Below are 25,167 nucleotides of genomic sequence, written 5' to 3' on the forward strand. Positions count from 1 at the left end.
TTCAGAAAGATAATACAAGTCTTCGAAAGTCAAGCCTTAAGAAAGATTACTAATTCCAGGTACTTTCGGATGGAATAAACGCGTGTCTTTGTATGCTCTTTCACGTCTTCAATAAATCTACTCTGAACGGCAAACACCACTTCAGATGCAAGTTAGCTGTGAAGCAAATGCTGTAAACCTTTAATTAGCTCTTGCTGTTCTGTACTCATAAAGTTAATACTTCCTCTTCTGTTACATTCTCTGTACAAAGATAAATTATGGGGAATAAAATTGTTTTTCTCCACTCCAGAAATTAAGACTACAGGAATACTATATTTGACCTGTGGCTCAGCCTAAAGGTACTTACATTTTTACCTGTAAACAAGTAAAGGTGTAAAGGCAAACACACCTTTAGAAGAAGTTCAATTTGACCCCTCCCAAAGCTGATTCCAACTTTTATAAGTTGGGTCCCCGCCATCCTTCCTACCATCAGATTGCTGAATTACTAAGAGCAAGTTATTTCAGGGCCGGTGCAGGATTCAGAAAGGAGCACCAAATGAGCCTGCTTCCCCACTGCTAAAGTTGACCCGGCAGCTAGACAAATACTGTCTGATTTCAAGCTTTATATACCCGCCCTGAAATAAGCTTCTCAGTTTAAATTGACTCAAAATAACCCTTCTCAGAAAATAAAAGGAGATACACACAAAACACCCACAATTTCCTCAGTCCCTTGAAACCCTTGGGATCCCAGTGAACAGAGATTTGCCATGCATGGCAGTGACTGGCTTAATACAATAGGTTTCTATTTGGATGTCATTCGAGTGTTGCTGATCTTAAATCAGAGAAAGAAGTAGTTACATTAGACAAGGTAATGGCTTCCAAAAATAAGAGCATGCCCAGTTTACAGGAGGATTGCATACACAGGCTGAGCTCTGAGGAGATAAGTAATACCCCACTGGAACAATTAGGCGGATTCTCAGAAACACTACATACTTAATTAGGCTGCCTAAGTCCCTGACTGAGCATACATGGGGGACTTTTTAAAGCATTTAATAACCTGAGTAAATCCAAAATCAGACGACAGAAACCGATCCTTTACTCTGGCTACAGCCTTCGGCCTTTTCTTGCCTTGCTTTCGATGCTTAAGGCGTTCTTCTCAGATTTTGGAAGCCTATGAATGGGCACCACCATCACTGGACTAAAAACACTGAATAAAGTCCCTTTACCCTATAGTCACTGGAAGGACCCTGAGTGCCTGGCTCAGGGGTACCCACCAGGCCACGGAAGCAAGCCAGTGAGACTCTGATGGTCTTTTGCAAAGTTTAGCCCTGGAGCTGGGAAGGGAATATAAACAATAAAGAACAGGATTTTCATCAGCCAGGGGCTCAGCCAACTGTCCGGAGTCTAGATACAATCCCTCCTCTTCCTGCTATCTATTCATTAGTTTTGTATTGCACCTTTCTTTCAGCTGCCTCCCTATTTCCTCCTCCGTTATCCAAGCAATCATAAACAAACTAGGATCTGAAAGAAAAGTCGGAGGGGAGGGAGGAGCAGGGGGAAGGGAAAAGAAAAACACATTCAAAAGGCGCAGGGCTCTTTCTCTGAATCTCGCCCTCGGGGTTATGTCTCAAAGCTCTGTGGTGGGAGCTTTTTAGGGAACGTGGACAAGCCCGGTCCTCGAAGCCCCTTGACTAGGTCCAAGGTCTACCTATGGTCATCTGAGTCGCTCGCTCCTGAAGTTAACGCAAGGAGAGGTGCGAAAGATAGGGTGACCCCGGGGCGTAGTGTGAAGCTGCAACTCTGATGTCCCTTCCCAAAAAAAACTTAACCCGCCCTCGCAAAAAATTAATATACGAGAAGCCACTTGAGCTAACTCGGGAGAGGTGAGCACCTTCGTTTGGTAGTCCAGAGCACCCTAAAGAGAAGGAAGTAAAGGGCACCTGCTAGGGTCCTACAACTTCAGGCTTCCCAGACCCAGACCCGGGCACTCTTCTGAAGTTTGTTCCTCTCTTCCTGAGAGCCCGGGACAAGCTCCTGACCGAATGGGTGAATTGAGATGAGCTGCGGGGAGAAGGAGGAGATCTCTGAACCACGAGATCCGGGATCCCTACGTGCCCCTATACACATACACATAGTAGGGGTGCTGCAATCGTGTTTACTAATAACATCTACAAAGAATCACGCGCGAGTCTCAGCTCAGTCCCGGGCGCTCTTCGCACAGCTTTGGGGGAGCGGGGGAGGGGACCAGGAGGGCAGAGGGAGCGCCAGCAGAGGGACAAAAAGGTGGGTGGGAAGGGGACAGAAAGAGAAGACGAGGAGAGTTGGTCAGAGACGAAGGCGCACCGAGAAACCAGCGTGTAGAGAGGAAAGATAGAAAAGAAAGTGCAGCGGGCAAGGCGGGACGCGGGACGCGCCCAGGATGGAGAGGTGGCCCCCGCCCCCGGCCCGGTCACCTTGCTGTAGCCGTAGTACCCCAGGCACTGCGCGAAGTCCAGGCCGGCGGGGTCCCCGGCCGCCGCGGGGTAGAACCTCACATCCATGCCGGGGCCGGGGCCGGGGGCCGGGGGCCGGGGCTGGAGCTCGCCGGGGCCGCTACCCGCCTCCTTGCGGCCGCGCGATCCACCGTCGGGGAAGCCCGGCCGGGGGCGCCCGGGGACAGCGCACGGGCCGTAGAGCTAGAGGGGCGTCGCGCGGGGGCCGCCGACGAGCCCGGGAGCTGCGGCCGCCGTACACAAAGGCGCGGCCACGCGAGCCGCGGGAGAGCGGGAGGCGGCCCGGGGGACGCGCCCCACCGGGACACCGAGGCTGGCTGCGCACGGGCCGGGCGCCCGGGGCGCGGGGCGCAGCGCGGAGACCCGGGGCGGCCGGCGAGCTCAGGTGCGCGGCGAGGCTGGGACGGCGGCGGTGGCGGCGGCTGGCCCCGCTCCTCCTCCCCGGGCGGACTGAGCCGAGGAGCCGCGGAGACAAGGGGCCCGGCCCCTCCCCTGCCGCTCCCCTCCTGCCGCCGCCGGTCCCCTCCCCGCGCCGCCGCCGCTCCGCCCCTCCCACCCCGGGCAGCTGGCGCGCCGCCCGCCCCGCCGGTGCGCTCGGCCGCCGACCGCCTCCGGGCTCGCGCCCCGCCCCGCGCCCCGTGCAGCCCCGGCCACCGCGCGCTCCTCTCCCGGCCTCTCTCCGTCCCACCCCTTCCCTCTCCGGTCCTCTTTGTCCCCACGGCCTCACCGCTCTCCTCGCTCCCCGGCCTCCCTCGGCCGCCCCGCCGCTTCCAGCACTGTCCCTCCTCGCGTCCCGCTCTCCTCCTGTGCGACCCTCGCTTTCCCCTGCCCTAGCATCCCCAAACCTCCACTCCCGACCCGGCCCTCTCTTCCGTCTCTACCTTCCTGTCCCAATCCCTGCTGGTGGGGACCTGTCTCCCAGCCCCTCTACCCTGTCCTTATGCCCGGGTGTTCCCGGTGTAGACTCAGCCCAGAAACTAACCTGCTCAAGTAGCTCCTGGTAGCCAGGACCGGGAACCCCATGTACACCTGTGATATTTTCCAAAAGGGATGTTAGGGCCTGACCTTTCACAGGTAGGCGGACTTGAAGCTTCCCCGGTTAAGCCTCGTGTCGGGTCTCTTTGTATTTTCTTTACCCTTGTTTGTTTTTGAAAGGCATTTGAGTAACTGGATCTAGGCGGATCACTCGCTGCTCTCCAAGAGAAAATGTCCCTCTTTTCCTAAAAGGTTCTGGGTGATTAACTTGCCCACGCTGCACCCACCCACCTACCCCTCTTTATTTCTTTCTCTTTCTTCCTCCCCTCACTCCCACCCCCACCCCCACCCCCCACCATCACCACCCTCGGCTTTATTGCTCTGAGTTAATTTGAAAGTTTGGCCTTCAGCCTTGGCGGTAGAAAACGGTGGTGGAGCTATGAGATCTTCTCCCTTTCCCGGTTCAGTTATCTGCGAACTACTTTGAACTCGAAGGGAACGATGTTGAAATATTTCGACTGACAGTCTCTAACGGTGTAGTCCCTGATCGCTTCGCTGGCCCGGGCCTGAACTTTTCCAAACATACATGGGTTTCTGTATGTTCTCCAAAGTAGACACTCTAGCTTGTGACACCTGTGTGTGTACCTTCACTCAATACTTAAGGAATCAAGCAGGGAAAAATAAACTTCAATTACGTGAAAGTGTGTGTGTATGTGAGTGTGTGTGTGTGTGTGTGTGTGTGTGTGCGCGCGCGCGCGCGCGTGCGTGCGCGCTCGTGCTCTTAGCAGAAACCTGTCGGGACTGAGAAAGCCATGTGTATTCAGGAAAGGAACAACTCCTCACATTGTCACTGGGTTGACTCTGATTTCCCCCCTCCTGAAAAAGCTTTGGTCTCCTCTCCTGAGTCTCCATTTAACGCTGACAACCCAGCGGCGCTCCCTAATGGCCCAGCGGGTTGCACAAATTGGCAGTGTGCTGAGATATTATCAGGACAACACCCCATTGAGTAAGTTCTTGAAACTCAGAAGTAGAGGCCCTTTCTCTGGGCCACTGGGCGCCTGTGGCCTTTCCACCAATCAGAGCTGGAGGTTGCAGTGGCCACCTGTTGTCCCGAAAGAGAACATCTTTTAAGTTTCACGACGAGTATTTAACAATGGCGGCTAGTGCAGGATCTGACCAAGGGAGAAAAGCAGACTGCTGATCCACAGAACCAGAAAAGAATTTTCCCATCACATAAGCCTTAAAGGAAGAAAGCCTGGAAGGGCGGGAAGATGGGCTTTTCTCTGCACACTCACATCCCTCACCTTACTGCCATGCGTCGGGAGCAATCTGAGCTTGATTATGGAGGATGAAGGAAAGTATAATCAAAGTTGCAGAGAGACAGGAAACCTGAAGTTGTAATCAGACCTCCAGGATCAGGCACACAAATACTCTGCAGTAGAAATCCCACTAGCTGCAGGAGCTGGAATTACACGTGCTAGTGTGTTGCTCTCCTAGAAACTGAGAACCTTGCCCCAGAGGCTCTAGGAATTAGGAACGCCTGCTTACAGCCCATACCACTCTTGGCCACTATTTTAGAAATTTTTCCTATGAAGCCTCTCCCTGTCATGTAGAAGCCCCTGAGAGGAGGCAAGACCCACAAGTCTGCATATTTTTTCATAGTTTAGGGAGAGAGGTAAACAAAAATGGGGGTGGGGTGGCAAATGGGACCATGAGGCCTGGGATGTGCTTGAGACATCAGAATAAGAGTCACTGGTATTTTGGGAAGTCTGCGTAGTTGATCTTTCCAGTCTGTCTCCACGCATTCAGCAGCTGCCTTTGAGCACCTAGTACATGCCAGCCATTGTGAGTAAGAACAAATTGAGACAAGATTCATAAGAGAAAGCTTTTAGAAGGGACTATGTGTTGTATCACAGATAGGCACACACACACACACACACACACACACACACACACACACACACACACGTCTTGTCTCATCCAACCACCTGGAGATCCTGTCATGTTACAGCTACTGCAGCTATTGAGTGAAGTGATCTGACAAATTCATGTAGAGCCGGGAGGGTGCCAGGGTCTAGGTCTCCAGGGTATTTTAAAAGGAGACTCAAGGGATGAGGTGGTGCACATAGCAAGAGCTCGCTCGGCATCTCGAGCACAGCAGACCATGCCTGGTACACACTGTGCTGTGAATAAGAGTAAGCTTATGAGGAAAGGGAGAAGGGAGAAGGATGGGAGAAGGGAAAGAAGAATAAACACTTTAATGGTGGAACAGTCTCCATAGACAGTCTGGCTAGGGTGGAATGTAAGACTGCACAGGACCACTGACTTCAGTAATCTCCATTGAGGGGACTCTAAGGTACCCTGATTCCTTAGAGCTCTTGTGTACATAAGCACTAAAGTTATACTGTTTCATTTAGAACTGATTTGATTAAACTCTTCATTGCGTTGATAGGGACACCTTGTTTTAGAAGTTCCAGGAGATAAGGCCTGTCCACTGGAAACCTTAGAATGGACTCTAAAGTATTAACAGCAATTGTGACGTGATCTATTTTTATAGGATGTCCCTTTTTCCAGTCTGTCTACAATTTCCTCTTCTGAATCCCATATCAAAGGCTTCCTACTACCAGGTTAGCCTTGAACCTGAAGAAGCTTCTTCAAAAATGCCTCTTATGCCGGGCGGTGGTAGCACACGCCTTTAATCCCAGCACTCGGGAGGCAGAGGCAGGCGGATCTTTGTGAATTCAAGGCCAGCCTGGTCTACAGAGCGAGATCCAGGAAAGGCGCAAAGCTACACAAAGAAACCCTGTCTCGGAAAAAAAAAAAAAAAAAAAAAAAATGCCTCTTCAATGTGATTTGAATTTCTGTTGAGGAGTGCTAACACTTATTAAGAAAGGCAGCAGAGGGCTGCAGCAGGAGAGGTTCAGTTGACAAAATATTTGCCTTGCAAGCAGGACCTGAGTTCAGTCCCCAGAGCCTACGTGAAAAAGTTGGGCATGGTAGCAAAGCATATCATCCCAAGGCTGGGAAGGTAGAGGTAAGCAGCCAGTCTAACCTAACTGGGGAGCCTCAGTTCAATGAGACACCCTGTCACAAAAAAAAAAAAAAAAGGTAGATGGCCGTTCTGAGACTCCCAAGGTCTCATTTTCACACAGATGCTCTTGTGCTCCCCCACAGACACACCAACACACATGAAAATACACATATGTGAGCAAATACACACACCTTGAAAAAAATTAGCGACAGTAAAAGAGTCCTTGTGAAGCCAAAATATAACTTCTGAACATAAATCCCTTCAGGGGTTGTCTACGATTTGGGTCATTACTGTTAGTTTGATTAGCTTGCTGTCTCTATTCACCCAAGAATATTTTTTTTAATGAAAAAAAAAAATAAGCAAATGTTATGAAGGGTAAAAGCAACCTTAAATCTTAACAGAACTCTGAAAATTTCCCCTACTTTCTGCGGCCTCAAATTAAGCAAGGACCAGAGAGGACTGTATTAACCCAAACCTGCTGGATTTTGTAACCAGAAATCTGACTTTTAGGAATTTCTGACAGTCATGTAAGCCAGATGAAACAGATACTACTAGACATTATATATGGCTTAGTTCTCCTGCATTTGGGTGGTGAAAAGCCCCATCCAAATATTATGATCCTTGTTTGCAGTATGTAATGTAGCCAAATTAACAGCAGCTCCAAATGGAAATTAACAAGGCCAGAGTTTCTCTGGTCCCTCCTCTATTCCCATAGTAACAGCTAATGTATTATGAGTGTAAATGCCTGGTGGTTGGTTTTGTATCTGAACTTGGCTTCGCGTCATAAAGTACAGGGTCTCTAGCCAAACTGGATTCTTAATCTGTATGTAAAACCCATTGCCACAAAATTTAGGTTTCCTGTCAGAGAATAGGTATTTCACATTCATAGTTGGAATCACATTCAAATAAAATCAACTGGCCAACATTCTCACAATGGATAACATGTACAGAGGTTTCGGGAAGATCCAAGTTACAAGACATTTGCACAACACCCAAGAGAAACTTAGTTGACCCTCAAGGGTTTCTTTCACCAGGAATTACAACCTGAAAGAAACCTCCAGGCCCAGGGCATTTTTGTTTCAGTTTTTAATAATTCCAAACTTCTAGTCTAGAAATATAAATTATTTTTATATCTTTACTTCAATTAAAAATACAGAAACATGGGGCTGGAGAGATGGCTCAGAGATTAAGAGCACCGACTGTTATTCCAGAGGTCCTGAGTTCAATTCCCAGCACCCACATGGTGGCTCACAACCATCTGTAATGAGATCTGGCTCCCTCTTCTGTGTACATAATAAATAAATAAATCTTTAAAAAAAAATACAGAAACATGGGCAGATGGAAAAAAAGTAAACCTTTCCTTCACAATGAATATATATATTCAGTTGTGTACACGAGGCTACTACTTTCATTACTAAGACAATTTTGTTCATTTTGGTCTCTGTACCAGGAGATATAGTAAGAGCCCACCGAAACTGGCCCCTTCTCCCACCGACCATCACTTTTACTAAAAATAGCATCACTAGTAGGTTCTGACAGAGTGTAGTAACCCCAAAAACCTAGTAGGGAAAAGCACTAAGCAGAGAATTAATTCCTGGAAACAGGAACTGCATCAAGTATTTGGTTGTAGCCTAAGTACTTCTTCAATGAATGAAGTTATTTTACAAACCAATAGACTCCATGCAATCGGCATTCCAGTGTCTCTACCTAAAAAAAAAAAAAACAAAAAAAAAACCAAAAAAAAAAAAAAAAAAAAAAAAAAAAACAAAAAAAAAACGCCATCCTGCCATCCTGCCTGTTTTCTGAAACATATTCTATTTCTTCTAAAGTGAAAGAGTGACCTCTTTTGCAGGAACAATTTCCAGAGACAGCATGTTTATCAAATGGTTTCTCTGTTTTCATAAAAACAATTTATTTTCACTGAACTCTTCAAGATAAGCATCAAAGGCAGGAAGAATGCACAATGAAGTTTATAATTACACTCCAGAAACAAATCCTAGGTAGTTTTTATTTTGCTCAAGTGAAAAAGGCTGTTTTTTTTTTCCCCCTCAAAGAGACAAAGGTACTGCAGGCTGGCGAGGAGGCTTCTACAGGGGTGGAAATGAGGAAGCCCAGCCAGTTTACAGCAGGAGGCCCCGACAGGGCTGCCCACAAAGCCCAGCTGAACAATGAGGGCCACAGACCCAGGACTTTCTTTACAAATAGGTGGGGGTCAGTCCAGATTTTGTTTTTCACTAAGGGACAGCGATAGGGGCATGAAGGAGAGAAAATCCTTAGACAGATGTATGGACATTAAACCTTCTCATGGCAGATCTAAACAGCACTGCATGTAAATGCATCTCCATGACATCCTTTCTTGGAAAAGCACCCACATTCCTAGTCTCCATTTATATGGAACATTCTCTTTAAGAACCAGAGAACAATACACTTGTAAAATAATAATAAACAAATAACCGAGAAGGATTTGAATCTAATAACGAGTGTGCTTCTTGAGAAAGGAGAAACAATTGCATTTGATCAGAGAACAGCCGAGGCCTAACTACAGAATCATCTCCCTTAATTTACATAGATCTGTGCATGCCAAACAGACTAGTGTTTGCTTTTCCAGTAATAGTGCAGGTGCGTCTCCTGCAGGGTCTAAATCTCTACCTCATCAAACTGTTTCACCAGAGTGGGACATGCCCTCTTTCCTGGAACAGTTTCAAGTTTTTTTCCCCAGCATTCCAGCCACCTGTTTGTGGAGTTCATACTGTGGAGTCCATGCATGCAATTAGAAACAAGAGAATGAAAATAAATGACCTTGTTTGTTATTTATAACAAAGAAACTCAGCAAAATTAATGCTGCAGAGCTTGACCTCATGACCTGAGAGAAAGGGCCACCTCATGGCTTTGTGGCCAGCACACAATAGCCTGGCAGCTCCCATTGTCCAGCCACTGTGACTTTTGGATGGTCATTAAAACCGTATATCCAAAATATTAAATGTTTTACAAGTTAGATTAGAGGATTTGCACTCATTTTAAAAAGCATGTTTAAAGGAGTGAGGCCAGTTAGCCCAAGAGCTTTTCCCTTTAAAGACAGCAAGTAAAATCATTTAGCTTTATCTACTTACTCTGTCCTGTGTCAACATGTTGAAGAAAAGGGAAATATTAAAAAATTTCAAATGAGGACCCTGGGAATTGAAGAGAGTTAAGTATATAATAGAAACCAAACAGAAGAATGATCATTGTGGTCCCGGGGAAACACTCTGTTTCCTTCCTGTTGAGGCTACTGCTGGGCAAGGAAGACACAGCTTCCTTCTTTAGATAAACACAGTGTGGATGCTGCCCCTGGAGTTGTGTGATGAAATAGCACTGCCATGTTTTCTCCACAGTGAATCCAACCACACACCCTACAAGCTCTCAACAGGAAGAAAATGGCACGCTCAGGGAAGGACCTAACGGACTTTCAGTGCCGATGTCTTGATACATGGTGGTTCAGAAAAAGAGACAACGCTGCACCTCAGGCGAGGAATCTCAGACTTGCCAGTGTCCCTACCTGTCGCCTTCCTTGCCTCCTTTTTGGGCCCTTCCCCGGTTAACACCGAAAAGTGTTGGCATTGCAGTATCAAGTATTCAGCCAAGATTGAATTTTCTACATAAAAAAAAATCACGTGAACCCAACTCACTGTGTTTTGCTTTCATCTGTAGTAAATGAGAAAATTATGTGACCAGCAAATACCTGTCTTTTATAATTTATTATCAACAAATGTTTGACTTGTATGTCCATTTACTAGACCTCTATAAGCAGGTCAAATAAAAAAGTCTTGGGTATAAACGAGTTACAACATGGAAAAGCTGCCATGGTGCACGGCCCTTCACAGATGCTGTGGTCCTACATCAGCATCTAGAGCAAGAAAAAAAAAGGTAAATTATATGGTGAAAGATTCAACCTCCTGGTGAAGCTCTTTGGGACTAGCCAATTCTTAAGTGCCAAGAAAAGAAGTACTGGAAGCTTTTGAATTTAACCAACCTAAAGAAACCCACTGGGCAGACCAAGACAACATATCAATTATAGTTTGTCAGAAAGTCTGATCTATTTTCATTTATTCTTTCATAACTGCATTTGCACGCACGCACACACACACACACACACACACACACACACACACACACACACACTGTGTAATTGGACTGTATTTCCCCTCTTTCCCATTCCAACTACTTCAGGATTCTGTCTAGTCCACCCTACACACACACCCCTTCCCAACTTCATGTCCTCTTCTTTTTTTTCTTCCTTTCTTTTAAACAACTGAATCTGATTACTGCTGTTCCATATGAACAATGATGTAGAACCAACCACGGGCACTTGGGCAACCAACCAGGGACAATACTCTTGAAGAAGACTGACTCTCCCTCCCCCAGAAGCCATCGACTTCCAATAGTTCCTCAGCTAGGAATGGGGTCTAGTGAGCTCCTCCCCAGTCCATAGTGGAATTCTACGTGTGTGTTTAAAGTCGTGCATGGGCAATCATACGATGCACACGTATAATACAACCATGCACCATACAAATGAGTGCAATGGCCATTTCATGGCCAGAAGACACTGTTTCATTCCTGCCTTCCCTGAACTCTGGCTCTTACAATCTTTCTGTCCCTTGTTCACATTCTTTGAGCAATGGGGGAAGGTAGTGTAATACTAATGTCCCAGTTATGGCTGAATATTCCACAGACACTTGTTCCCTGCACTGTGACCAGTCATGTATTATCAATGTCTACTGAAAAATGAAGCTTCTCTGATGAGGACTGGGAGCTGCACTAATCTATGGGCATAATCGCTTAAGAAGCAGTTTGATACTACGTCCTTTTAGTGAAATAATAGTCTTAGGTTCTCCTGGAAGTTCTGTGAGCTCTTGGCCATATTTATAGCATGTGTTCTCTCTTGTGGACTGAGCCCAAGTCCAATCAGAAAGCCAATGGTTATCACCACAATATTCATGTCACATTCATAGCCACGGGCATATCTTGCCAGGCCAGTTGTTATTGTAGGTCACAGGTTCACGGGTAATTAAGACTGGTGATGGCTTTTCTGCCTGTATTAGCTACTTCCCGGTTACTGTGGTAAAACAGTATAATCAAGGCAACTTGCAGAAGAATGTTTCTTTGGACTTATGGTTCCAGATGACTGGAGGTCATAATGGCAGAGACAGCTGGGCAACAGGTTACAGGGATGGTGGTAGAAACAGGAAACTAAGAACTCACATCTTGAACCACAAGTATGAAACAGTGTGAACATATTGGAAATGATTTGAGGATTTAAACTCTCAAGGCCCACCCCTAGTGACACCCTTCCCCCAGCAGGGCCATATCTCCTAAACCTCCCCCAAACAGCACCATCAACTGAGGACCAAGTATTCAAATGCCTGTGTGTGTGTCACACGGAGGGGCATTCTTATTTAAACCACCCCCTCCCAGGCAACTGGTGTAATACCTTCTAGGATTATAATACTAGCCAGCAGGGAGGATGCTTCCAGGTCAGTATTAGCTTGAATTCTTCAAGTGTTAAGACCAGTGTATGTGATATCTGCAGCAATGGGGTCTTATGTCAAGTACTGGTGGGAAATTGAGCAATGACAATAGCTTGTATTGTTTTGGGCAAATCTCTGGCACCCCTGCTGATCAACAACCTAAAGGGAGGTAATCTTGCCCCAGAAACAGGGGCTTTTTTGTTTGACAACCAATGTTTTCTAGAAGGAATATTATCCTCCATGTAGAGTGATTCCATCTCAACCCTCCCCCTATATATATTCACATATGTCTATGAATGAAGCAGAGAGAGCTTACAAATAAACTTACAAAACAATAGATTTCCATGTGGCTTTTCATATAGTTCAGTTATCTTTCCCTTTACCCCCAACCCCCTTCCTCCTTCATATCACCTATATTCTACTAACACTCCTCCTGGAAGATATTTCTTCCCTCACCTCCCAGTTAAGCCCTCTTAACCTGAAAACATCTGTTGGGTCTCACTGTGTTCTCTAAGCACCAAGTTCTTTCCATAGCTGTGTTTCAGTGTAAGTAACAGGACAGAGAGGGGAGCATTTCATCTTGCCAGAACCGGAACCCATGCAAATGAGTTTTTTAACATGCTTTCACTGTGCTCTTCCAAGTACATGGTTCTAATGTTCCATAAGAGGAAAACACACAACCCTTGTCTATACTAAAGATGGAGGAGACAAGAGAATATTATAAGGGTGAAATGATACAATCACCATCACTGGAGAAACATGCTTTCACCAAGAAGTCAACAAACATGTTTGCAGAAACCGTTATAGATAACATGTTGTGGTTGCTTAGAGAAAAGAGAGGTCATCTAGGATCCTGGAAACAAGAAAGCGAAGACTGTCATGAACACATTACAAGATAGCATTTCCAGGAGGCAACAGAGAAGAAAGAAGTCCTAAATTAGGAAGTTTTAAAATAGTTACAAAGCAGTTATTTGTGTGGTGGAGACCTGAGGTTCCATTAGCCATCTCTTGGGTAGATGATGCTTTAGTATAGGGGGTGACAACTAAAAAGAACAGTGTCCCATATACATTCCTATCTACTGATCTGCCACCCTCAGCTCTTACTTTTATATGCATTTATTTCAGAACCCAAACAGAAGAGATGGTGTTGTGGGACAGATATTTCCTAAGGATACGCATGTGGCTACCCACCTCAGAGAGGTTAAAGTAATAGATTAAAGTATGGATGCCACCAAAGTCCAACTCGGTGCAACAATGAGTTTTATTGGGATCACTTACAGGAATATGGGTGAGGAGTTACCTACAGTAGCAGAAGTGACTTAAAGACAGCTGCATCACCAAAGTCCATACCAGTGCAGTGCCAGTTCACCAAAGGTGGGAACCTAGAGCCAACAGAAGACAGCTTAATAGGTTGGAAAGTGTTCTTTTCAGTTAGCTCAGTTGATCCAGACCTTCTCCTAGGCAGCTCTGCTGGTTTCTACTTTTTCCAGGCAGCTTGGGTGGTCTCAGTGTTTTCTTGGCAGCTTGGGTTTTCTGAAAGTGATGTTCAGTAGTCTTTATTGTTTACTTTTGGGAGGAAGAGGCCTAGCGAATCTGATCAGTTTCAGGGACTTCCTGAAGCTATTTTGAGTTGTCTACTTTCTGTCTAAAGGATGGAGCATTTTAATCTTGTGGGGAGGGGACTAAGAGGGACTGCTACACAACAGAGACATTTAAATGGGTTCTGTTGGTCTTAGAGTAAAATAAAAATTGGTGTCACAGAAGGATGCTGTGGTGCTCAAAGTGTCTGCACACATCACTTCAACTCACCTTTTGTTGATCAAAGCAGGTCAGACAGCCACATCTGATGTCAATGAAGTAGAAAGTGTAACTTTTCCAGAAGGACTGACCTGTTCAGGGGACCCCCAATACGATAATTCAACCAATGACATGAGTTTCTTTTTTTAAAGAATTTTTTTATTCATTTTACATACCAACCACAGATCCTCTCATCCCTCCTCCTGCTCTGTCCCCCATGCCTTCCCCCCTGACACCCTCCCATTCCCTCCTCCAAAAGGGTAAGGTCTCCCATGGGGAGTCAGCAAAGCCTGGTACATTCAGCTGAGGTAGGTCCAAGCCCCTCCCTGCTGCATTAAGGCTGAGCAAGGCATCCCACCATAGGCTATGGGCTCCAGAAAGCCAGCTCATGTACCCGGGATAGATCCTGATCCCACTGCCAGGGGCCCCTTAAGCAGACCAAGCTACACAACTGTCTCCTGTATGCAAAGGGCCTAGTCTGGTCCCATGCAGGTCCCACAGCAATGACACTAAGTTTTAAAGATACTTCTCAAAATTCTCAGACCAATAGAGGTTGGGCTTGAATAGTGAGTACTGAAGGAGAAAGCACTTGGCAGGATTAGATGTTGGGAACGAAGTACAAGGAAGAGGAATAGGGTGGGAGAGCAAAACCTAACAGAATCTGGAAGCCATGGCAAACAAGTTATGCTTGAAACAAGAGGCTGCATAATGGATCACATAAAATCACAACAGAATTATACTCTAAAATCTGACCCATATACAACAGACCCACTTAACGACCCACTTAACACTGAATAAATTCAGACTGCATGACAGCTGTGCACTATGTAGACAACCACATGTATACATGTCTTTTAGGTGTATCTTCATGACATCTCTCCAGGTAGATAAATACTACTCCATTCTTTCATGTTGAGGAAAGGATGTCACAGGAATGAGATGTCTTGCTTAAGGACAAAAAAAAAAAAAAAAATGGGATGGTGCGCTAGCTAGTTTTATGCCAGCTGGACACAAGCTAAGTCATCTTCAAGGAAGGAATCTCAGTTGAGAAAATGCTCTCCCAGGATGGGGCTGTAGGCAAGTCTGTAGGACATTTTCTTAATCAATGATTGGTGGGAGATTGCCTAGCCCGTTGTGGGTGGTGCCATCCCTGGGCTGGTGGTCCTTGGTTCTATAAGAAAGCAGGCTGTAGCCCAATTGTCATCAGAGTGACATCATCCAACAACTGATGGAGGCAGATGTAGAAACACTCAGTCAAACATTAGCCGGAGTTCCAGAATCCTGAGGAGGAGGAGGAGGAGGAGGAGGAGGAGGAGGAGGAGGAGGAGGAGGAGGAGGAGAAAGGAGTGTAGGAGCCAGAGGGGTCAAGGACACCATGGGAAGGCTCACACAATCAACTCACCTGTGCTCACAGGGGCTCACAGAGACTGAACCGACAACCAGGGAGCCTGCATGAGACTGACCTAGGCACTCTGCATATATGTTACAGTTGTGCAGCTTGCTCCTCTTATGGGACTCCTAACAGCAGGAACAGGGGCTGTCTCTGACTCTTTTACTGGCTTTTGGGACCCTACTTCTCATACTGGGTCCATGGGGAGATGCTTGGTCTTACTGCAACTTGATATACCATGTTTTATTGATACTCATAAGAGACCTACCCTTTCCTGCATGGAGACAGAAAAGGAGGAGATTGAGGGGTTGAAGGGAAGATTGGGGACGGGGCTGTGGTCTGGATGTAAAATACATAGATGAATTTTTTTAAAAAAAGCAGCCTAAACAAACCATGAGGAGCAGGCCAGTAAGCAGTACTCCTCCATGGCCTCTGCATCAGCTCCTGCCTCCTGGTTCCTGCTCTGTTTGAGTTCCTGTCCTTATTGGGGACTGTAGGGGTCCAGCCCCTCGATAGTCCCCTCCCAGGGTCCAGGAAGAATCTACAACCAACTGATAATTAATCTTTGATGAAAAGAAATGAATCTATGTACACAAAACTCCTTAGTTCATACACTTTATTATTCTGTGATAGTTCTCTCTATATACAGATTCTATTCTGCTCTCATGTCTAGCTCCATTCTTGCCTGATTTCTCTCTATATTTATCTACTGTCCCCTCTAGGTTCTATCTTAATTCCTTCATCTAGTTCTGTCCCTTCTAGGTTCTCATCCATCTAGTTCTTTCCCCTATTATCTCCTCTCCCATCTCCTTTCTCATCTGGCTCTTCCTCATCTTGTTCTTCCCCATCTGGCTCTTCCTCATCTTCCATCTTGTTCTTCTAGTCCTCTCTTCTAGCCCTTCAATCTAGTTCTTCCTCATCTCAGTTTGTTCCTCTCAAGTTCTTACCCATCTAGTTCTTCCATTCTCTTTTCTCTTCTCAGTCCTGTGCCCTGGAAGCCCCAGTATATAAAGGGAGGGTCCGAGCTAAATTGTGCAAAGCTATTATTAACGTCCACCTCTCCTAGGCAGTGTCTCCTTGTGGGATTTACCTTAAGTCAGGAGACTTACATGTGGGCTGCTATCATTGTTAGTCCTCGGAAGTTGGGCGCCCACCTGGGTGGTGTCTTCTTGTGGAATTTAAGTCAGGAGCTTGCATGTGGGCTGTTATCATTGTTATCCTCAGAAGTTGGGCGCCCACCTGGGTGGTGTTTCCTGTAGTCCTTGAAAGTAGCTAAGGGAGATATGATTCTAGAGAAAGCCTTTCCCGAGGCTGTTTTCTAAATACCTGGAATGTGTACGTCCAGAGAGTGATCAGTCCACACTGTTAGGCCTTCTTAGGGAAAAGTCAATTGGGAAAACTATGAAGGCACACATGATTTTCATAACAGAATACAGCTGATATATAACAAGCCAAGTAACATCAAAAACTCCTTGGAATTTGGCTTCCTCTGGAGGAATTCCCAGATTCCTCCAGGTAGTGACTTTGCCATAACCAGTTGAGTTCTTATGATATATTCCTGCGGCCTGCAGCATGTCCTGACTTCCTTTGGTGATGAGCAGTGATGAGAAAGCATAAGCCTAACAGAGCCATCCCCGCCCCGCCCCCAGTTTCTTTGGTGGTGGCGTTTCATCACAGCAATAGTAACCCTAACTAGGACAAGCAGAGGTAAAAAGTCAGGTATTTTCTTCCGATTACAAACATGCCTCTTCTCTTCAGTAGAGACTTCCTTATCCTCTCACATCCACAGTCTGAAAGCAAAGGGATAAGTCACTCTGCACAACTGTAGTAGAATATTGATATAGATATGGTAGGCTGAAAGGGTAGATTATTGAACCTACTTTTAAAGAGCAGCAACTTGTTTAAAATGTTTTACATTGCTATGGATTTTAGTTTTTTGATGCAAATTTAAAGTTAATTTTGTTATACTATCTATATTTCTACTCTTGCTTAAGGTATTATGTTTATGCAACCCATTTAAAATTATATTGTATAATTAAGAAATACAGATTAATAATTAGTCATTTATGATAAACTTATAGTCGTGTTAGTTAAGTGTTCTAGGTATACATAGATATATTTAAATTAGGTAGGTAATCTTCAAACACTTCAGAGAACTACAGAATATGGAATTTAAAATGTTTTAAAAACTTAGACTTTCTGGAAAATGATACACATCTGCTCCTGGCAGCACCAATTACTTCAACGAGGATGATGGGCATTAAAGAAACCCATTAATGGAGTTTGCTTTCCTTATGGCAAAAGTTAGCCATTTGGGCAAGAAACCATTCTTGCCTGGACTGCTTAACAAAATGTTCTATCGACTAAACATGTAGGACCCATAGGAAAATGACCACTGAATTTTGCCAAATCAAGGTGAGATGGTCCTTCAGTTTCCTGCTTCACAGAGGAGACTGCCAGACATTCTGCAGGACACAGGAAGAAGCAACTGAGAATTTCTATGCCTGTAGGCTGCAGATGGATGCCCCAATGCTGCAAAGGAACTTTAGGTGACTGTCCAGGCAGCCAGCTGTCTCTGTCATTCTAGATTTTTGAAAGTTGCTCACAATGCTCTTCCTATTTACTTAGGTAGCATTAAATCCTTCTGGGGTTTTTGATATAGTCGAAGACTAAATAGTTATAATTTTCCTTGGTTATGATAAAAGACAAGTTAGATATGAAACTTTAGACTCACAAATATAGGAGAGATAGAAAATTTTCTTGAATTCTTCCAAATACAAATAGACTGGATATTGTAACTATAATTCTTGCTTGGTAACTGTTTGTTATATATAATTTTACTATATTAAAGCTGAAACCCTCCTTTTTGATTCAATAGAAAATGAGAAGTGCTATGGGATGACTTTCTCTATGCTGTGAATATGTGTTGCTATGAATGGTTAATAAAGAAGCTGCTCTGGCCTAATGCGAGTCAGGTTATAGCCAGGTAGGAAATCCAAAAGAGACAGGAAGAAGAAAGGAGAGGCAGAGGAGATGCCAGTCTGCCACCCAAGGAGCAACATGCCCGCAGACCAGTAAAGCTACAGAACACATGGCAAAACATAGATTAATAGAAATGGGTTAATTTAAGTTATAAGAACTAGCTAGAAAGAAGCCTGACCCATAGGCCATACAGTTTGTAAGTAATATAAGCCTCTGTGTGTTTACTTGGAATGAGCAGCTGTGGGACCCAGCAGGACACAGGAAAACTTCCGATTGAGAATATTATTTTAAGATGTGTTACTTTTGTTTATGTTGCATTTGTTTAACTCTGTGAAGCTGTGTTACTGTGCCTGTCTAAAACACCTGATGGTTTAATAAAGAACTGGCCAATAGCAAGGCAGGAGAAAGGATAGGCAGGGCTGGCAGGCAGAGAGAATATATCGAAGAAAAAAGGAGCCAGAGAAGGAGGAGGACTCCAGGGTTCAGCCACCCAGCTACATAACAAGCCACAAATAGGAGTAAGAGTAAGCTTTACAGAAGTAAGAGAATGGGAAAAGCCCAGAGGCAAAAGGTAGACAGGATAAGTTAAGGAAAGCTAGCTAGAAACTAAGCCAAGCTAAGGCCAGACATTCATAATTAAGACTAAGCCTCCATGTGTGATTTATTTGTGAGCTGGGTGGTGGGCCCCCCAAAAGAGCCAAAAAACGAACTATACACAACCTCAAGCAGAATTTGTCATTAAGGTTTTTATGAACACTCCTTGCACAGTACAATGTCATAAGCGACTAGAAAACAACACATTGTTCTAGGAGCTGTTAACTAGAAAATCCTGTGGCAGAAATGAGCAGTGTTCTAAGAGCCCCTGCCATACACTGCCCAGCTTTTCTTACTGTCACTGAGGCTCATGTGAGCAGTCCTGGACAATGGGCTGTGAAATATGAAATAGCATATGACAAGACAACTGATAGCTCATAAACCTCTTCCTTGTCCTATGGTGGTATCCTTGGATGATATTAGGTATTCCAAATGACACAGGTATAAGATGCAAGATGTCATGTATATCTCAGACTGTACATGAGCAAAATCATATATCTTGATGACATTCAGCTTTGAGGCATCTCAGGTGGTTTGTTATAGCAGCCTAGTTCTTCCAGCCCATCCTTGCTAGCAAACATCCTTCTGACCTTATGTAATATAAGAAATTACCATATTTGTCCTTCTCAGACACTCATTCTCAATGTTAAATATAAAGATAGGGTCTTTCATACTATATCCTAACATATAGTTGGGATAAAATGAACATTTCTCAAGTTCAGTCTCATCTCTGTATGCTATACACTTAAGCCACCCATGATTATCTTTGGAAACCAGTGATTGACACATCTTCCTGATATATCGTTTCATCCTATTACCTCTAAGGTTAAGGTTTTATTTTTTTCCCTGTCCCAGGAAGCAAATACTGTGGTCTTGAGGAAGTTGTTTCAAGTGTCTCTGAGCTCCTCATGAATGAGTTCCACATTCTGTCTAATTATCTGCAGCAAATGAGATAACACATATAATTTTTTTAATTATTCGGGAAGATGAAAATCCATACCAATTTTGTGGTTAGTTTTGTGAGGCTACATTAACATGATGGATAAATGACAGGGGTGATGTTTAAAAAGATATCTGTTCCGTAACACATTGCTGAAACTTCTCTTGCTGATCTTGTCCATGCACCGCGGTATGAGGAGACGCTGTTGAGCACTTCCTCCAAGTGACTTCCCTGTTCTCTTCATCTTACTTCTGCTGCATCTGGGTTCTCCTTTTTAGGCAGCAGCATCTTCCCAGAGTCCATCTTTCACCATAGCCTTGGTTTTCATTGCCAGGGGTTATCAGTTCACCATGGTGGTTAACCTTGATTGAGAACTTGATAGGACTAGAAAGCAAACAGGGTGGCAATAAAGCACATCCCTGGCTGTGCCTGGGAGGGCGTGTCCACAGAGGATGAAGGAAGAGGGAAGACGCACTTTGAGTGTGGGCAGCACCATGTCATAGACTAGGGATCCAGACAGACTGGAAGGAGGAAAAGGGAGAAAGCTAGAGAGCATGAGAATTTTCTCCCACTGTTCCCTGGCTGGAGAACAGGGTGCTCCACTCCACCATCCCCTCCCCACTGTGAAACCTCTGTAACTGTGAGCAAAATAAATCCTACTCTCGCAACTTGTTTCCTGGGTGTGCCCTTACAGTGGGAAATTGTGACTAACACAGCCACTGGCCGTGATGCATTTCCAGCCCATAAGACCTGTATAAAAGAGTGCAAAGGGTGTATAACAAGGATTCCTTTGCTTTTATAGGAAATCAAGAAACAATAATTTCTTCTCCAGACAGTGCCAATGCCATACCTTAAAATTCCATGTATATTGTGTCAGCCTGACTTGATCCCTTCTGAGCTCAGAGCCATTGTGCTAATTAACAGAAACATGCAAAGAAAGGAGGTGCTTGGCGATGCTCTGAGTTACTGACGGACAAAGCAGTGGCCTCTTTTTGTCCTGATTGCTAGTTATGTGAAATACCACATGACTCAGCTTTCGATATGATTGACTGTATTTTCTGTTACACACAACTGAAGGCAACGAATCCCACTTAAACTCGCTCTTTAGTCAGCCAGAGATGCTATAGCCCCTGTCTTACTTTTCCTCTTGGCACCTCTTCTTGGCTTGTGGATGGCTGCCTTCTCACTGCTTTTTCAAACCGCCTTTTCTGAGTACACACGTTCGTTCTCGATGTCTCTCTGTTCTCATGCCCCCCCCCCTTTTAATAGGATACTGGTCAAATTGTTTTACAGTCCACCCCAAAGGCCTCATTTTAAGGTAACCATATCTTTAAGGGCTCTATCTACAGCAGTCACTTTCTAAGGTACAGGGGATGATGACTTCAGCATATGAATTTGGGAAAGATGTGTCCAGCTCATAATATTTGTTTATGCCCAACCTTTGGTTAGTTTTGAACTACAGAGAACCCTTATAGAATCAAAGGCTCTTATTCTAGTTTGCCTTCCTGTTACTGGGATGAAACACTGACTGAGAGTAATTTGGGAAGGGAAAGACTTGTTCAACTTATAGGTTCTAGTCCAGCACTCGATGACGCCAAAGCAGAAACTCAGGGCAGAACCTGATGGCCAGAACGGAAGCAGAGACCACGGAGGAATGAAGCTGACTGCCTTGTTTCCCCCGGCTTGCTCAGCTGCCTTTCTCACACAGCCCAGGACCACCTGTCCAGGAATGGCACTGTCCACAGTGGGCAGCCCCCGCCCCCATTGAACAAGAAAATACCCTATAGGCATGGCCACAGGCCAGTCTGATGGAGGCAATACCTCAGTTGAGAGTTTCTTTTCCAAGGTGTCTAGGTTTGTGTAAAGTTGACCCAAAAACCTTGCTATGGCAGTTACAAAGTCAGAGGTCCTAGGAACCGAGGTACCAGGGGACCTCTCCTGTCCCCATCATCTTCTCCCATTTTGGTCTCAATTTACAGTCAATGACTGTTCATTCACCAAGAAGATTTGAATGGCAATAAGGGTTTTTGGCAATTCCAGTGGTATGTACATACATTTATGTTGTAGTTAAGGGTACTTAAAGCAAATTAAACAATGCCATACAAAGTTGTCAGTTTCGTATTAATAAGATGGATGGAAGTAAAAAAAAAAAAGTAACAAAAAAAGATGGATAGAAGTCTTTAGTGAAGCTGCACTTTATTCTGCCCTTAGTTCTGAATTATCTTTTAAAATTGTAATATTTTGCCAGGCGGCAGTGGTGCACACCTTTAATCCTAGCACTTGGGAGGCAGAGCCAAGTGGATCTCTGTGAGTTCAAGGCTAGCCTGGTCTACAGAATGAGATCCGGGACAGGCACTAAAACTACACAGAGAAGCTCTGTCTTGAAAAAAAATGTAATATTTTAATAAGTAGATTGGGAAATAAAAGGTATGTTTCTACAACTCTTAATTGATAAAATGACGGAGGAGTAAGTTAATGTGGTTGGAAACAAAACTCAAAATCATCTTAAAGGTCTAGAAATCTAGGTAGAATCAAAATTAATGAAAATTGACTGAAATTAATATTAACTTCCAAATTTGGAAGTATTGGCAGTATTGGATGGCAGAATAATGCTGTGGAGATTAAATTAAGCCTTTCTGTAAATTACAGACCTCCATGGAGATATGTCTTTCTTTCTGAGACAGAAGCCCTTTTTAATTTGTTGTGTGTTAGTATAAATTTGGCTGAATAAATGTCTTAGAATAAAAATATTTCTGTAATTATGATTTCCCTTTTATTTAATATCAGGCATATAATGAGAAAATAATTTGTGTCCCTTTGGGTAATCCAACAACCTGGAAAACCCCTGAGGAAAGGCCCCCTTCCTACTCTAGCTTAGTGTGATGCAGCTACTGTAGGACATGGCATGTGAGACACCCTATCTTGTCCTATACAGGTGAATATCCCTGAGCACATTTCTCCTCAAAGTTAAAGTAAATAAATAAATAAATAAATAAATAAATGTTGTATCCATTGGGGCCATTTTGTTATGCTCTTTTTATGACTTTGCTTCTTCAAAATAACTATATTACATTCTTCTTACCTGAATAGATAAGAAATAGCTCCTTATTCAGAACTAAAGCCCAAACATTGTAAAAGAGAGAGAGAGAGAGAGAGAGAGAGAGAGAGAGAGAGAGAGAGAGAATAAAAGTACAGAAAATGAAACACTATATAATAAGTAATCAACGTCAGTAGCTAGATGAGTCTTCTTTGGAGTTACTACAATCCAGGGCAAAGTCAGCGGAAGACCATGCTATACGTGGTCTTACCACTTGCTTTTCCAATGTAACAATATTCCCTTCTGTATGTAATGGTAGATTTGTTTGTCATAGACAAACCTATCAGCTAGAAAAGCAGGATGACACATTTGGTTGATTTTGTTTGAAGACAATGTAGAGTCCCCAAAGGTCTCAAGGAGGTGAGGGCTAAGATCTCTAAGAAGTACAAGTACAGACTGGGGAGTTCGACTCTCAAACTGCTTCTCCCCTAGGTCCTTGATTAGATTCATCACTGGTATTCAAAAGATTAGGAACTATGGAACAATACCAAGGAGGAAATGGCAATTCAGAACCTGCTGTGGTTTGTATATGTATTGGGAAGGGATCCTCTAGGGTACAGTGTTGGGAAGTGTGGCCTAATGAGAGGTGATTAATTATAAGGGCTATCACCTCGTGAATGAATTAATCTCTTCATTGCTGGAACAGGTTAGATATCAAAATAATGAAATGTTTTAAGGCAGAAGTCAGCCTTCCTCTTACTCTGTTTTTTGCCCTTGTCTTCCACCAGGGGAGACCATAGCACAGAAACCCTTACAAGATGCCAGCATCTTTGTATTGGGTTTCCCAGCTTCTAGGATGCTAAGCAACATGTCTCATTCTTTATGAGGTCTCCAGTCTGCAGCTTTCTGTTGTTGCTGCACAAGATGGACTATAGTCAAACCCACCAAGGAAAAGACACCATGCCAAGCATCCTAGGTTTTCAGTTGCCATCCATAAGGGCTATGCCTCAGAAGGAGGAGTAAACTAGGAATAGACCAGTTCCAAGAAAAGCAAAGTCCAGATCTGAGCAACCTCAATCCTCAATTAGTGATCCAACTCTACATGGCTTACTGGGTAGGGTCGAGAGGTGGGGAGGTAGGAAGGGGAGAGAAAAATCTTTACAAAAATACTCAGACTCCCAAATTATCTCAATTTTATTTGGTTTTGGTTTTGTTGTTTGGCTGAAACTTACTCTATCTATAGACCAGGCTGGCCTCAAACTCACAGAGGTCTGTCTGCTTCTGCCTCCTGAGTGCTGAGATCAAAGGCATGCACCACCATTGCCCAGCCTGATTTTGTTTTTATTTACACCTGAAATCCACCCACACACACACACACTGCCAGTCATATATGGAGATAGGACCATGTGACTGGAGATACAGATGTTTGGGACATACCTAAAGTGTGTCCAAAGGTTGAAGTTATTACACATGAACTTTTAAAAGCTATGATGTTACCAGAATTCAATAGCCCGACCATTTCTCTGGAAACACAGATGCTCCTCAGCTACAATGAGGTTATGACTCATTGTAGGATAAATCCATTGTAAGTAAAAGACACTGCAATTTGAACTTCAGTACACTTAGTCTTACCAAGCATCTGAGCTTAGCCTACCTGTCTAGAACAAACTCAAAAACACAGAGATTAGCCCACAGCCAGGCAAAATCATCTAGTTCAACACTTGTTTCATAATAAAGTGCTTGCTATCTTATGTATTTTATTAAATGTCCATATTCTCCAAATATTGGCAATATAGTACCTTGAAGAGCACCTTCTTGTTTATCCTGGTGATTCCACAGCTGGATGGGATATGTGGCTTGCCGTTGCCCAGCATCATAAGGAATGTCATGGTACATGTGGCTAGCCTGGGAGAGGATTCAAATTCAAAAGTCCATGTACATATTGCTTTTGTAGCATGAACAGATAGAAAAAAAAGTTAACCCCAACTGCCATAAGTTGTGAGCTCTCTGCATTTAGTACATAGCCTTTGCTCAGTGTTTCCCCAGGAAATATTTTGTGATGTGTACTAGTAAACGAATCCGAAAGAATGTCACTGGAATAGTGACAATTTAACCCTAAATACTTTAATGTGTACTTTAAGTGAGATTTCTAGAGATCCTACCATAAACAAAAATGATTTAATGTGGTCCACAGGCACTAGATTACACAGAGAAAGTCATTCACTCTTCTGTGAACATTTAGTGCTGATGATTATGTCATGGAGAAAGTTTCAGCTTAATGCCAACTGTCTCCCATACTACCCTAACATGACTAGATTTTCTCTTTTAAGAAGGAAACCAGGGGCCTCCAGCTTGGCCCATTGGATAGAGAGATGTCAATGGTTTCTCTATTCTGAGGTTGTTTAAGAAGATGACATGGGCTTCTTGGGCATCTAGTATAACCAGA

The 25,167-nt window shown here is 44.2% G+C and overlaps 1 protein-coding gene across 2 annotated transcripts in view; it reads right to left on the bottom strand.

Annotated features, from left to right (window-relative positions):
• Positions 1 to 2,907, bottom strand: part of Tox3 (TOX high mobility group box family member 3) — a 100,342-nt gene extending 97,435 nt beyond the window's left edge. The window contains exon 1 of one of the 2 annotated variants that reach the window (XM_028871538.2): positions 2,433 to 2,907. In XM_028871538.2, the coding sequence (XP_028727371.1) occupies positions 2,433 to 2,519 (87 nt within the window). In that variant the 5' untranslated portion in view covers positions 2,520 to 2,907. The remainder of the gene's footprint in view (positions 1 to 2,432) is intronic. The other variant, XM_028871537.2, reaches the window with a different exon arrangement.
• Between the last annotated feature and the right edge of the window lie 22,260 nt (positions 2,908 to 25,167).

The sequence above is a fragment of the Peromyscus leucopus genome, chromosome 5, assembly GCF_004664715.2.
Source record: "Peromyscus leucopus breed LL Stock chromosome 5, UCI_PerLeu_2.1, whole genome shotgun sequence".
NCBI classification, from domain to species: Eukaryota; Metazoa; Chordata; class Mammalia; order Rodentia; family Cricetidae; genus Peromyscus; species Peromyscus leucopus.